At 42.3% G+C, this 14,542-nt stretch overlaps 1 protein-coding gene across 1 annotated transcript in view; it reads left to right on the forward strand.

Annotated features, from left to right (window-relative positions):
* The window catches only part of fer1l6 (fer-1 like family member 6), a 311,731-nt gene that overhangs the window by 39,033 nt on the left and 258,156 nt on the right, over nt 1-14,542 (forward strand). Inside the window, exons 6-8 of the mRNA XM_072267285.1 lie at nt 483-561; nt 5,869-6,028; nt 14,094-14,280. Of these exons, the coding sequence (XP_072123386.1) occupies nt 483-561; nt 5,869-6,028; nt 14,094-14,280 (426 nt within the window). The remainder of the gene's footprint in view (nt 1-482; nt 562-5,868; nt 6,029-14,093; nt 14,281-14,542) is intronic.

Below are 14,542 nucleotides of genomic sequence, written 5' to 3' on the forward strand. Positions count from 1 at the left end.
CAAATCAATCCCAAGTTCCGATTAGTCGCTTATCACAGCTCCAAATAAGCTTCTGCGATCTGCTGCTGTCTTTCTGTACTCCTTCTTCAGTCCTTCATGTTTTCCACCTATTATCTCCTAGCTTCCCGTGTCATCCCTTTTCCCCATCCCACCTATCTTCTCCCCCACCCGACTAATTCCCCCTACACCTGGTTTCACCTGTCATCTGCCAGCTTGTACTCTTTCCCCACCCCCACCCTCTTATTCTGATTTCTTCTGTTTCAGTCCTGATAAAAGGTCTCAGCCCAAAATATCGACTGTTGGGTATTGCCTGACTGCCTGACCTGATGAGTTCCTCCTGCATTCCGTAGAATCTCTTGTGTTTACATTATTTACGGGCTAGTTTGCCTTATTTTTTTATCTAAATATTCATTGGGAATGATGAGATGTTCTGTAAACCTTTCACCCATTAACTTTCTGTAATCACTGATGTAATTGTGCAGGTCTGGCATTCCAAACTGATCCGTGGAATAGAGATTGGAGCATTTAAGATGGATGTTGGAACTGTTTATAATGAGCCAGGTACGTACAATACATTGGCTCAATATAAGATGTACCTTTCCATGGTTTTCCATGGGCTGTCTACTGACCACACTGAGTTACTTAACATCTTGGAAACATGGGCCGCACACCTAGAGTGAATTTACCATTAGGATTATGCTTGGTCCCACCTGACACTTCAATGTCCAGTGTGGTTTAGTCTTGGACCAGGCACAGGAAAAATGATCACTCCATTGCAGTCAGAATTACTAAAACTGTGAGGTTCTCAATAAAGTATTTTATTTTATTAAACAAATTTTGAAGCATTTTTTTGGTATTTGTCGAAATTCTCAAAGATAGGTCTAAATCAAAGTAAATCTATTCTCAAGGTAAGTATATGTCACCACTTACTAACCTAAGATTCATTTTTGCAGCCATTTACAGGAAAATAAAGTAATACAATAAAATTTATTAAAAAACTATAAATAACAAAGATTGACAAACAATCATTGTGAAAAAGACAAATCGCACAAATAAAAGATGTAAATAAATAATGTTGAGAACAAGAGCTGTAGAGGGATACTGGTTTATTATTTGTTCAAATGTATCATGATTCAGTGAAAAGCTTGTTTTGTACAATGTTCATACAGATCCAATCATTACACAGTGCATTGAGGTAGAACAAGGTAAAACAATAAGTACAGAATAAAGTGTAAAAGCTTCTGAGAAAATTCAGTGGAGGCAAAGAATAAAGTATAATTTGAAGGTAAAAACAATAAATTAGATGTTTAAATGATACAACTCAGTTTGTCAAAAGTAAATCCGCTGCAATATTTGGGCATTGGAAAGGACTTATGAGAAGGATCCCAGGAACAAAAGATTTAACATATGAAGAACATTGGATGACTCTGGACCTGTACTCACTGGGGCTTATAAGAATGGGGGGAGGAGATCTCATTGAAAGCGATCGAATGTTGGAAGGCCCAGAGAGAATGGATGTGGAGAGGATGTTTCCTATGATGGAGGAGTCTAGGATAAGGGGGCACAGCCTTACAAAACAAGGATATTCCTTTAGAACAGAGATGAGGAGAAATTTATTTTGCTAGGGGTGGTGAGTCTTTGGAATTCACAGCTACAGATGGCTGTGGAGGCCAGGTGTTTGGGTATATTTAAAACAAAGTTCATATGTCCTTGATTAGTGAGGGTGTCAAAGTTACACGGAGAAGGGTAGAGAAAGAGATTTAGGGGGATCATAAATCAATCACGATGGAATGGTGGAGCAGATCTGATGGGCCATATGGCTTGATTCTGCTCCTATCTTTTATCATCTTGGGCTTTTTGGCCCTGAAAAAACATTTTCTTTGGGTGCTATGATTAAAACTTGTCATATATTTTCAGCCACTGTCATGCCCCTCTGCACTTTTATGCTCCTTGATTTATTCTAAGATGGAATTATGATGTAGTGGCCATTACAGAGACTTGGCTGGCACCAGGGCAGGAATGGATTCTCAATATTCCTGGATTTCAGTGCTTTAAAAGGGATAGGGAGGGCAGAAAAAGGGGAGGAGGGGTGTAATGTAGCAGGATCCTCTTTTGAGTCAGTATGGGTAGAAGTCATGAACATCAAGGGAGCAATTACTCTATTGGGGGTATTCTGTAGGCCGCCTGGTAGCAGCAGAGATACAGAGGAGCAGATTGGGAGGCAGATTTTGGAAAGGTGCAAAAATAACAGGGTTGTTATCATGGGTGACTTTAATTTCCCTAATATTGATTGGCACCTGATTAATTCCAAGGGTTTAGATGGGGCAGAGTTTGTTAAGTGTGTCCAGGACTGATTCCTGTCACAGTATGTGGACAGGCTGACTAAGGGGAATGCCATACTAGATCTAGTATTAGGTAATGAACCGGGTCAGGTCACAGATCTCTCAGTGGCTGAGCATCTGGGGGACAGTGACCACCGCTCCCTGGCCTTTAGCATTATCATGGAAAAGGACAGAATCAGAGAGGACAGGAAAATTTTTAATTGGGGAAGGGCAAGTTATGAGGCTATAAGGCTAGAACTTGCGGGTGTGAATTGGGATGATGTTTTCGAAGGGAAATGTACCATGGACATGTGGTCGATGTTTAGAGATCTCTTGCAGGATGTTAGGGATAATTTGTCCCGGTGAGGAAGATAAGGAATGGTAGGGTGAAGGAACCATGGGTGACAAGTGAGGTGGAAAATCTAGTCAGGTGGAAGAAGGCAGCATACATGAGGTTTAGTAAGCAAGGATCAGATGGGTCTATTGAGGAACGTAGGGAAGCAAGAAAGGAGCTTAAGAAGGGGCTGAGAAGAGCAAGAAGGGGGCATGAGAAGGCCTTGGCGAGTAGGGTAAAGGAAAACCCCAAGGCATTCTTCAATTATGTGAAGAAAAAAAGGATAACAGGAGTGAAGGTAGGACCGATTAGAGATAAAGGTGGGAAGATGTGCCTGGAGGCTGTGGAAGTGAGTGAGGTCCTCAATGAATACTGCTCTTCGGTATTCACCAATGAGAGGGTAATTGATGACGGTGAGGACAATATGAGTGAGGTTGATGTTTTGGAGCATGTTGATATTAAGGGAGAGGAGGTAATGGAGTTGTAAAATACATTAGGACGGATAAGTCCCCGGGGCCTGACGGAACATTCCCCAGGCTGCTCCACGAGGCGAGGGAAGAGATTGCTGAGCCCCTGGCTAGGATCTTTATGTCCTCTTTGTCCACGGGAATGGTACCGGAGGATTGGAGGGAGGCGAATGTTGTCCCCTTGTTCAAAAAAGGCAGTAGAGATAGTCCGAGTAATTATAGACAAGTGAGCCTTACGTCTGTGGTGGGAAAGCTTTATGAAAAGATTCTTAGAGATAGGATCTTTGGGCATTTAGACAATCATGTTCTGATCAGGGACAGTCAGCATGGCTTTGTGAAGGGCAGATCGTGTCTAACAAGCCTGATAGAGTTCTTTGAGGAGGTGACCAGGCATATAGATGAGGGTAGTGCAGTGGATGTGATCTATATGGATTTTAGTAAGGCATTTGACAAGGATCCAGACGGTAGGCTTATTCAGAAAGTCAGAAGGCATGGGATCCAGGGAAGTTTGGCCAGGTGGATTCAGAATTGGCTTGCCTGCAGAAGATAGAGGGTCGTGGTGGAGGGAGTACATTCAGATTGGAGGACTGTGACTAGTGATGTCCCACAAGGATCGGTTCTGGGACCTCTACTTTTTGTGATTTTTATTAACAACCTGGATGTGGGGGTAGAAGGGTGGGTTGGCAAGTTTGCAGACGACACAAAGGTTGGTGGTGTTGTAGGTAGTGTAGAAGATTGTCAAAGATTGCAGAGAGACATTGATAGGATGCAGAAGTGGGCTGAGAAGTGGCAGATGGAGTTCAACCCAGAGAAGTGTGAGTTGGTACACTTTGGAAGGACAAACTCCAAGGCAGAGTACAAAGTAAATGGCAGGATACTTGGTAGTGTGGAGGAGCAGAGGGATCTGGGGCCACATGTCCATAGATCCCTGAAAGTTGCCTCACAGGTGGATAGGGTAGTTAAGAAAGCTTATGGGGTGTTAGCTTTCATAAGTCGAGGGATAGAGTTTAAGTGTCGCGATGTAATGATGCAGCTCTATAAAACTCTGGTTAGGCCACAATTGGAGTACTGTGTCCAGTTCTGGTCACCTCACTATAGGAAGGATGTGGAAGCATTGGAAAGGGTACAGAGGAGATTTACCAGGATGCTGCCTGGTTTAGAGAGTATGCATTATGATCAGAGATTAAGGGAGCTAGGGCTTTACTCTTTGGAGAGAAGGAGGATGAGAGGAGACATGATAGAGATGTACAAGATAATAAGAGGAATAGATAGAGTGGACAGCCAGTGCCTCTTCCCCAGGGCACCACTGCTCAATACAAGAGGACATGGCTTTAAGGTAAGGGGTGTGAAGATCAAGGGGGATATTAGAGGAAGGTTTTTTACTCAGAGAGTGGCTGGTGCGTGGAATGCACTGCCTGAGTCAGTGGTGGAGGCAGATACACGAGTGAAGTTTAAGAGACTACTAGACAGGTATATGGAGGAATTTAAAGTGGGGGCTTATATGGGAGGCAGGGTTTGAGGGTCTGCACAACATTGTGGGCCGAAGGGTCTGTACTGTGCTGTACTTTTCTATGTTCTATGTTCTATGCTAGATTCTGTGTTGTCATGAAGTAATTGTCTCCTGTGTCAATCTAGTGCAGCTTAATGTCTTAACTTCCCTGATCTGGCTGTTTTCATTGGCTAGGACTTAGTGAAGAAAGACTAACTCCAGCAGTATCACTCTAGTTTACCTAATGGAACTTTTGAATGACAAAAAATAGTAAGTTTAGCATTAATCTATATGCTTTAATGTGTTTCACCTGCTGTTAAAATTTGTCTTTGCTATGATTGTTACATAGGCAAACATAATAGCAGTTAGATGAAGAACTGTGTTTTCTTTAATATTACTGCTTGAAGTTAGCATGGTCACTGAGGTAAAATGAAAGGACATTGGAAGAGGCTTAGTTATAGCTCCAGCTTATCGACTGCCAATCTGAACTTGTCTTCTCTATGTCAAAGCAAACGTATGAATAGCAGGGAGGAAGAGCCTTGTCCTAGCTCAACATTTAGGGATGAAAAATCACTGATTTCTAAGTGCTGCACTTGCCTAAGTGTTTCAGAGGAGAATTTCCTTCTTGGTGCCCGCTGGCTCCTTCAGAGCCTTTATCAGAGTTATCCTTTAGGGCTTTTACTGGTCCTTAGTTATCTTATCTTCTTCTGTTGTAGGGCCAATGTGTCCATTGCACTACCATTTAGTTTTGCTTCCTGATCAGCAGGTACTTTTCTAGTGGCTCAGTGGCAATGCTCTGTGCATTATCTGTCCCAGTCTAAACAAAATGTATGAATTCCAGCTCAGGTGATGGTCAGAATATCTGTGTGAAATTCTCCTGGTGGTGATGAAGCTACAAGGAGAATTTATCTTCTCAAAGTTCAAAGTAAATGTATTGTCAAAGTGTATAAATCAGCGTATACTATACTGGGATTCATTTTCTTGTAGTAACTTACAGGAAATAAAGAAATACAATAGAATTTATGAAAAACTATACACGAACAAAGAATGACAACCAACCAACGTGGAAATGAAGACAAATTGTGCAAATAACCAAACGAACAATAAATATATAAATAGATAGATGGGTAAATAGATAAATAAATCATACTGAGATGTTTAACATATATTTCTTCTCGTAATTTATAGTTTTTTTTATGATTTAAGAATTGCATTTAAGTGATCTTTCTGTCTTAACTTTTTCTCATTATGCTGCAGGGCATTTTTTCAGCAAGAAGTGGGCACCTCTTATCGATCCCAGTGATATTAAATCTGGGGTGAAAGGCTACCTTAAATGTGACATCTCTGTAACTGGGAAAGGTGATGTGGTACAAATGCCGCAGAAAACCATCCAGGCAGCCGAGGAAGAGATTGAGAAGTATGGTGACATTACATATAACATGGACCCTAGAATATTCCAGTACAGTACAGGCTCTTTGGCCAACCTTTTAATCTTTTAACCTACTCTAACATCAATTCAACCTTCACACCTACATAGCCCACCATTTTTCTAACATTCATGTATCTATCTAGGAGGGTCTTAAATGCCCCAATGTATCTGCCTCTACCACTACCACACACCCACCCTGCTCTGAGTAAGAAACTACCTCTGATATCCTCCCAAACAACAGGAATTCTGCAGATGCTGGAAATTCAAGCAACACACATCAAGGTTGCTGGTGAATGCAGGAGGCCAGGCAGACCCTTCTCGGCCTGAAACGTTGACTGTACCTCTTCCTAGAGATGCTGCCTGGTCTGATATCCTCCCTATACTTTCCTCCATCACCTTAAAATTATGACCCCTGGTGTTGGCCATTTCCACTCAGGGAAGAAGTCTCTGGCTGTCCATTTGATCTATGCCTCATCATCTTGTATATGGTACCTCTATCAAGTGACTTCTCCTCCTTAACACCAAAGCTATAACTCACTTTACCTGTCCTCATAAGACATGGTATCTATTCCAAGCAACATTTTGGTAAATCTCCTGTGCACCGTCACCAAAGCTTCCACATCTTTCCTATAATGAAGCAACCAAAACTAAACACACTATTGAAGTGTGGTCTAACCTGGGTCTATTGACCCCACCTTCTGAACAAACTGAACAAAATGTCAAGAATGATGAAACAAGAAACTGCAGATGCTGGAACGTGGAGACAAAATCAAACTGCTGCTCGTAACTCAGTGGGTCAGGCAGCATCTAGAGAGTGCACTGGCTAGTAGCCATTGAGGGTTGAGCCCTTCACCTGGGCTCAATTGCGAACACTCAGCAGGTCAGGCAACATCTGTGGAGAAAGAAACAGAATGAATGTTTTGAGTTACAGAGACTGTACATAATGGAAACAAGGATAACAAAGAGGGGAGAACAGAACAGAAACCATGATAGGTTGGAAGATTCAAGTTTATTTATCATAAAAGCATCTAAATATACAATGAAGTGTGTCAGTTGTGGTAACAACCAGCACATCCGAGGGTGTACTGGGGCAGCCTACAAGTGTCAGCATGCATACTTGTGTCAACATAGCATGCCCACAATGCTCTACAGAACAACTCAGAACACAACAAACAACAAAACAACAATAGGAAAACAATGCCTGTTTCTCACTCCTACCCACCCTCATTCACTGTCCATAGGAGCAGATGCAGTCTACTCCACCGTTCCATCATGGCTGATCCCGGATCTCACCCAACCCTTTAACCTTGAGGCAGGTCTCCTGCTTCCAGCCTCCAGCAGACATGGACTTGGGCCTGTTCAACCGCCTCCAGATGGCAGGAGTAAGAAAGGGGTAATAGGTCAAGAAAAGAGCCAGGAGATGGATTTTGAAGACCATAAGACATAGGAGCAGAACAGGCTACTAGGTTCATTGCATTTTCTCCCCGTTCCAACATAGTTGATTTATTATCCCTCCTGACATTTTCCTGTCTTGTTCCTCTAATCTATGACACCCTGACTAATCAAGAATCCTTCAACCTCTGCTTTAACTCTACCGAATGACTTGGCCTCCTCAGATGCCTTTGGCAATGAATTCCACAAGTTTAGCATCCTCTGGAGAAGAACTGTAAATACTTACAAAAGGATATCTAACGGGTACTGAAGAACCACAATCTGAGAATTCATGTTGGCATGACAAATGAAAGGCAGGTGAGCCATCTTGCTCTATGACTGGCCACTGGAGGTTCCTGGTCCCAGGAGCAAGTCATACCTTCACCACTTCTTAGTGATTCTGACATGATCCTTCACTATTCCCCAAACCCTTGACCAACAGAGAGGGATGAAGTTGTGTTCTACTTTGAACATAAGACCTAAGACCATAATGCACAGGAGCAGGATTAGTCCATAAGACCATAAGGTATAGGAGCAAAAATAGGCCATTTGGTCTGCTCTGCCATTCAATCATGAGCTGATCGAATTCTTCCAGTCATCCCCACTCACCTGCTTTCACCCTGTGCCCTTTGATGCCCTGGCTAATCAAGAACCTATCTACCTCTGCCTTAAATACACCCAATGACTTGGCCTCCACAGCCGCTTGTTGCAACAGATTCCACAGATTTACCACCCTCTGACTAAAGTAAATTCTCTGCATCTCAGTTCTAAAAGGACATCCTTCAATCCTGAAGTCATGCCCCCTTGTCCTAGAATCCCCTACCATGGGAAATAACTTTGCCATATCTAATCTGTTCAGGCCTTTTCACATTCAGAATTTTACTATGAGATCCCCCCTCATTCTCCTGAACTCCAGGGAATAAAGCCCAAGAGCTGCCAGATGTTCCTCATACAGTAACCCTTTCATTCCTGGCCCATTAAGTCTGCTCCACCAATCCATCGTTGCTGACTTATTATGTCTTTCAACTCCATTTTCCTGCTCTCTCCCCATAAACTTTGAGGACCTTATTACTCAAGAATCTATAACCTCCACCTTAAATATGACTTGGCCTCCTCAGCCATCTGTGGCAATAAATTCCACAGCTTCATCACCCTCTGGCTAAAGAAATTCCTCCTCAACTCTGTTCTAAAGGGACATCCTGTTCTGAGTCTGTGTCCTCTGGACCTAGACTCGCCCAATCTAGGACAGTGGTCCCCAGCCTCTGGGCCGTGGACCGATACATTGCTGCGAAGAATGCAGTGGTGCAGTGGTAGTCGGAACGCACCCAGCACATCTTTAAGAAAAAAAGCCGAAATAAACAAGCTAATTAATTTGGTGCCGCCTGGCACATAAATGTTGGCCCAGATCAGAGGCGATGCAATCGACATTTCAACTACCGCTGCATCGCTGCATCCTTCGCAGCAATGTATCAGTCCGCGGCCCGGAGGTTGGGGACCACTGTTCCAGGAAGCATCCTCTTTACATCCACTCTATCTAGGCCTTTCATTGAATGTGAACATTGAAATTGAAGGCAGCAGACAGGGTAAAGATATTAGGAACATAGTGAAGAAGATACCTCCTGTAAAGAGTGCTTACTCTAATGAGCTTAGTTCACAGTCATAATGAAGTCTTTAAGTGAAATATTATACTATTCTTTTGCTTTATGACTGTGAAAAATCAACTTCACATTCCCAGAATTTCGCATTCAAACTTGTTTTCTTGTTCAGACACTTACTGGCAGTAAGAGACCTAACCTTAGAACAGACATTGACCATTGCAATGTCATTAGAGACTACAGCAAAGGATGTAGTAGAACTACAGAAAAAGATTTTAGAATGTGAAATGCACAAAATGTCCCTAAATGGTGCAAAAAGCCAAAAATGTTATCGATGTGGCAAATCCTCCCATGACACAAATGACTGTTGGTTTAAAGAAAAAGTTTGCAGACAGTGTCACAGACAAGGCCACATCAAGAGAGTGTGCAAGGCAGACAAAAACACAACCAAAGAGTGAAAAGTTTCAAACACAAAACAAAGCAAATGCATAAAGTGACCGGATGTGAAACAGAATCAGACAACACAGAGTCTGACAATGGTGAGCTGTCATGCCTAGAACTGCATAGTATTACTGAAGCAGATTACAAAGTCATCTGTATCACAATGGATGTGTCTGGTATGAAACTGAAAATGGGGCTGGATACAGGGTCATCTTTGTCAATAATTTCATTGGCTGACTACAATAGACTGTTTTCTCAGATATCATTAGAGAAGGCCTCAGTGATGCTAGAGACCCACACAGGCAAAAAAGTGTCTCCCAAAAACAAACTGAAAGTGAATATGTCATATGGAGGCCAAACACAGCAGTTAAAGCTTTATGTATTTAAAAGTGGAGGCCAGCATTTTTTGGACATGAACGGTTGAGAAAAATCCAACTAGACTGGCACACAATTAAAGTTCTCAATCTGTCATCAACAGGCAACTGTAGCTCAAATGGTAGCACTAACCAGAGATTGTCACAGCTGCTTCATGTTAATATGAAGGTATTTTAGAAGGGTATTGGTAAATAAACTCAAAGACACGAAGGCCAGACTTGGACTGGATGAAGCAACAGCACCAAGATTCCATAAAGCACATCCTAAAGTGGATGCTGAACTTCAGAGCTTGGAGGCATCAGGAATCCTCTCCAGGGTTTAGTGGAGTGATTGTGCCACACCCATTGTCCCGGTGATCAAGGAAGGGAAGGCCGAAGTCATTCATGTATGTGGGGACTTCAAAGTGAGCATCAACCCTGTGTTGCATACTATGCAGTATCCCTACCATGAATAGAAGACATTTTTGTATCTTCAGCAGGTGGGGAGAGGTTGTCAGGAGCCTATCTGCAAATGGAGAATGAGGAGTCAAGCAGGAAGTTCCTCACAATCAACACTCACAAGGGACTTTTCCAGTATAATCGTACCATCTTTGGCGTTGCATCAGCTCCAGCAATTTGGCAACAAGCAATGGACCAAATAAGACCTCCAAAATATCCCAGGAACACAATGTTACCTTGATGACACTATCGTCACTGGCAAGAATGATGAAGAGCACCTCCCGAACCTTGGTAAAGTGCTTACTAGGCTGAATGAATATGGTCTGCATGCAAAGAGAGAGAAATGTGAGTTTTTTAAGAATGAAATCTCAAATTGTGGATATCATTTACATAAATCACAAGAGAGGATTGAAGTAGTCCTACAGGCACCCAAATTGGAAAATGTGTCACAACTCAGGTCATACTTGGGCCTTGTAACCTACTACCATTGGTTTCTCTCAAACATTGTCACAGTGCTACCTTCCATTGAATACACTGTTACCAACAGGAGCAAAGTGGAAATGGTCAGAAAGATGTGAAAGAGCATTCAAGGAAACAAAGGGACTAACAACATCAGACGAACTGCTCACCCATTATGACCCATTGCTAAGCATTAGACTGGCGTGTGATGTGTCCCCTTAAGGCAGTGGGGCTGTTTTGTCACACACTATGAAAGATAGATCTGAATGTCCGATTGCGTTCGCTTCAAGATTACTGACGAATGTAGAACGCAGCTTACACACAGATCAACTGAGAGCTCTTTGTCTAGTATGGGGAATAAAGAATTTCCACCGCTATCTCTATGGACAAAAGTTTATGCTAGTGACAGATCACCAGTCTCTTGTGTGTACTTTCAATCCCAGGAAAGTAATTCCAGTCATGTGTGCTGCTCACTTACAAATTTGGGCACTGTTCCTAGGAGCCCACACTTACAACATTGAGTTCAAGGTTACCAAACAACACAACAATACTGATGGCTTGTCACATCTTCCATTGTTGGCAACTGAAGAAGAGAAGTCTTTATATTGTGACACAGCATTAGTGGACCCGTTGATAGTAACAATTTTGGAAATACAAAGAGAAACAGGGAATGACCCAACATTGTCAGAAGTTTATGACATCACCATGCAAGGATGGCCGGCTCAAGGTAATCCTATGTTCCCTGAGTTCTCAGTGAGATGAGACTAACTGTCGGTATGTTAAATAACACTGATGTGTAGATCTTGTGTTGTGGTTCCCTCTAAACTGTGCACCAGAGTGTTAGGCAATCTGCATGAAGGACACCAGGGTCCGGTCAAAAGGGAGAGTCTCGCCTGGAACTACATGTGGCAGCTAAGAATAGATAAACAGATTGAATACTTAACCAAAAACCCAGTTTGGAATGCCAAAAAATTCAAAATGCACTCCCACAGGCACTGTTACATCCACTGTCACTGTCGCTAAGAGTGCATATTGACTTTGCTGGGCCATTCATGGACTCCATGTTTCTGATTGCTGTGGATGCTCATTTGAAGTGGTCGGAAGTTAGACCAATGAAGTCAACCACCTCAACAGAGACTGCTTCTGCCCTGAGGACCATCTTCACCAGAAATGGCTTACCAGAACAAATTGTGAGTGACAACGGACCACAATACACGTCAGAAGAATTCTGACTGTTCGTGAAGAAGGATGGCATCAGACATTTCAAGTCATCTCCTCACAACCCAGCAATGAAAGGTTTATCCAAACATTCAGTAAGTCCATTAAAGCTATGGACTAGGAGGATATTTCTCTACAGCACATGTGGGCAACTTCCTTTTTGTGTATCAGAACTCTGCTCATGCAATGACAAATCAAACACCTGCAACACTGTTCATGAACAGGAATCTGAGATCTCGTATAGACCCGAAACCAGATCTACAGAGGAAAGTGCAGAATAAACTGTTCAGCCAGTTGTCAAGTGAATCAGCAAGGAGCTTCGAGGTTGGACAGAAAGTTCTAGCGCATGATTACCAAGAAGACAAGGACACGTAGTAGGATAGCTACAAAATCTGGACCACTGATGTACATCGTGGATGTTGGAGATCATACATAGACACATCATGTGGACCAGATACTGGATGCTCAACCAAAGAACACACCTGAGTCAATTACATCCAATAAAACACCAGACTTGCCTCTCAATGATGATCATGTCACTGACAGCAACGTGACACTGGCAACCAAGAATGTTGTCTTATCAAGCCACCTAGCAAACCTGATGCCACTCCACAGATCTAGAGGTGCTATTCTGAAAGAAGCAGAGTACTACCCAAAAGACTGAATCCTTAGTATACAGTGCACAGTTTTAAGGTGCTTGGAAGCAGGTACAGAGGAGATGTCAGGGGTAAGTTTCTTACACAGAGAGTGGTGAGTGTGTGAAATGGGCTGCCGGCAATGGTGGTGGAGGCAGGTACGATAGGGTCTTTTAAGAGTCTTCTGGATAGGTACATGGAGCTTAGAAAAATAGAGGGCTATGGGTAACCCTCTGTAATCTCTAAGGTAGGTACATGTTCGGCACAGCATTGTGGGCTGAAGAGCCTGTATTGTGCTGTAGGTTTTCTATGTTTCCATGTATAGTGAAGTTAGTTATGTACCATTATTCTGAAAGCATGTTTATTTGGAATGTGGGTTATGAAAGGGAAATTGAATGTTTTATGTATACAGTTTTGTTGCATTAATGTAAAGGGGAAGGAAGTGTAACTTACGGATCTATTTCTTTTAGAGCAATAACTCCCCTAAGCACCACCTATGGACTCTTGTTTATTTGTGCACTTTGATCACCCTCCCTCCCTCCCTCCCCCCCCCTCTCTCTCTCTCTCTCTCTCTCTCTCTCTCTCTCTCTCGCTCGCTGCAATCTGAATACACCAGATAAAGCCAACTCCTGGGCATATGCTTTTATTTAATCAATATATAGTTGCACAGACACAATAAGTATAGCCTACTCACAACTTGGATACAGTTGTGGTTAACGTTAGTGAGTTGTGGCCATGCTATGTTGACGCTAGAAGCATGGCAGCACTTGGCTACTCAGCATAACCTTTGCAGATTTTAATTTGACACAAATGAGGCATTTCAGTGTGTTTTGATATTCATATGACAAATAAAGCTATTCCTTATCTTTACTAACCCATTCATCTATGGAATGTGGGAGGAAACCAGAGCATGTGGAGGAAACTCATGTGGTCATGTACAAATTCTGCACAGACAGCAGCAGGAGTTGAACACCACTGGTTGATCTTTGGTGCTATAAAGCGATTGTACTAACTGTTATGCTTCTATGTTGCTCATAGTGATTGGTAGAGGCACATGTGATGGGAACTAACTGCATCACTGGGACCAGTCCTGCTCCTCCCACCTGCACAAAGACATTGCTGGGGTTTAAAATTTGAATTTGGCCCTACTCTATATTCTCTGTTGGGTTTCAACAATTTGCCAAACTTTCTTATGGATTAGAACAAAAATCCAAAAAGTGTTAGTTCCAGCACCAGCTTGGAAGAGCCACCTCAATGTAACAGCCCCTCAATCCACCAAAGATGGAATTGGCCCTTAGTGCCAGAGTTGAAAGGTCACTATTCCCCTTCTCCCACACCCATTTAGTATCTTTAAACAACTTTTTTGGGTTTGTTGCTGTTAAATTGAATCTTGGGGTTGTTAACAAGGGAAGTGAAAAGCTGATGATTTTCTATTCAGATTTTAATTTTTAACCAACTCTAGGAATCTTCTCATTCCGGCGGGGTTTCCAACTGAGAGGCCATGGGCACGCTTTTTTGTAAAGATTTACAAAGCCCAGGGACTTCCGAAGGTGAATTCAAGCCTTATGGCAAATGTAACAAAAGTATTCAAGGGAGACAACAAGGATTTTGTAGACCCATATGTTGTGGTCACTTTCTTTGGTCGAAAGGTACTTTCTTTGAAATTATTTCTCTATTTCTTCTTCATTCTAAACTTCTGGAGCATCACCTTATGAACAGCTTGAAGCACTTTCTTGGAGATAGTTGTTACATTAATTATTTTGGTTCATGTTTTATTAAAATGAATAAAAGTATTAATTAAACAGTTATGATGAGAACTGTTGTGGACAGGAAAACAAGGTTAAGTTGACTTCCATATTGTAATATTATAGCCCTATTTGGATGGTGGAAACAGAGCAATTGGGCATTAAA

Source organism: Mobula birostris, chromosome 9 (genome assembly GCF_030028105.1).
Source record: "Mobula birostris isolate sMobBir1 chromosome 9, sMobBir1.hap1, whole genome shotgun sequence".
Classification (NCBI taxonomy): Eukaryota; Metazoa; Chordata; class Chondrichthyes; order Myliobatiformes; family Myliobatidae; genus Mobula; species Mobula birostris.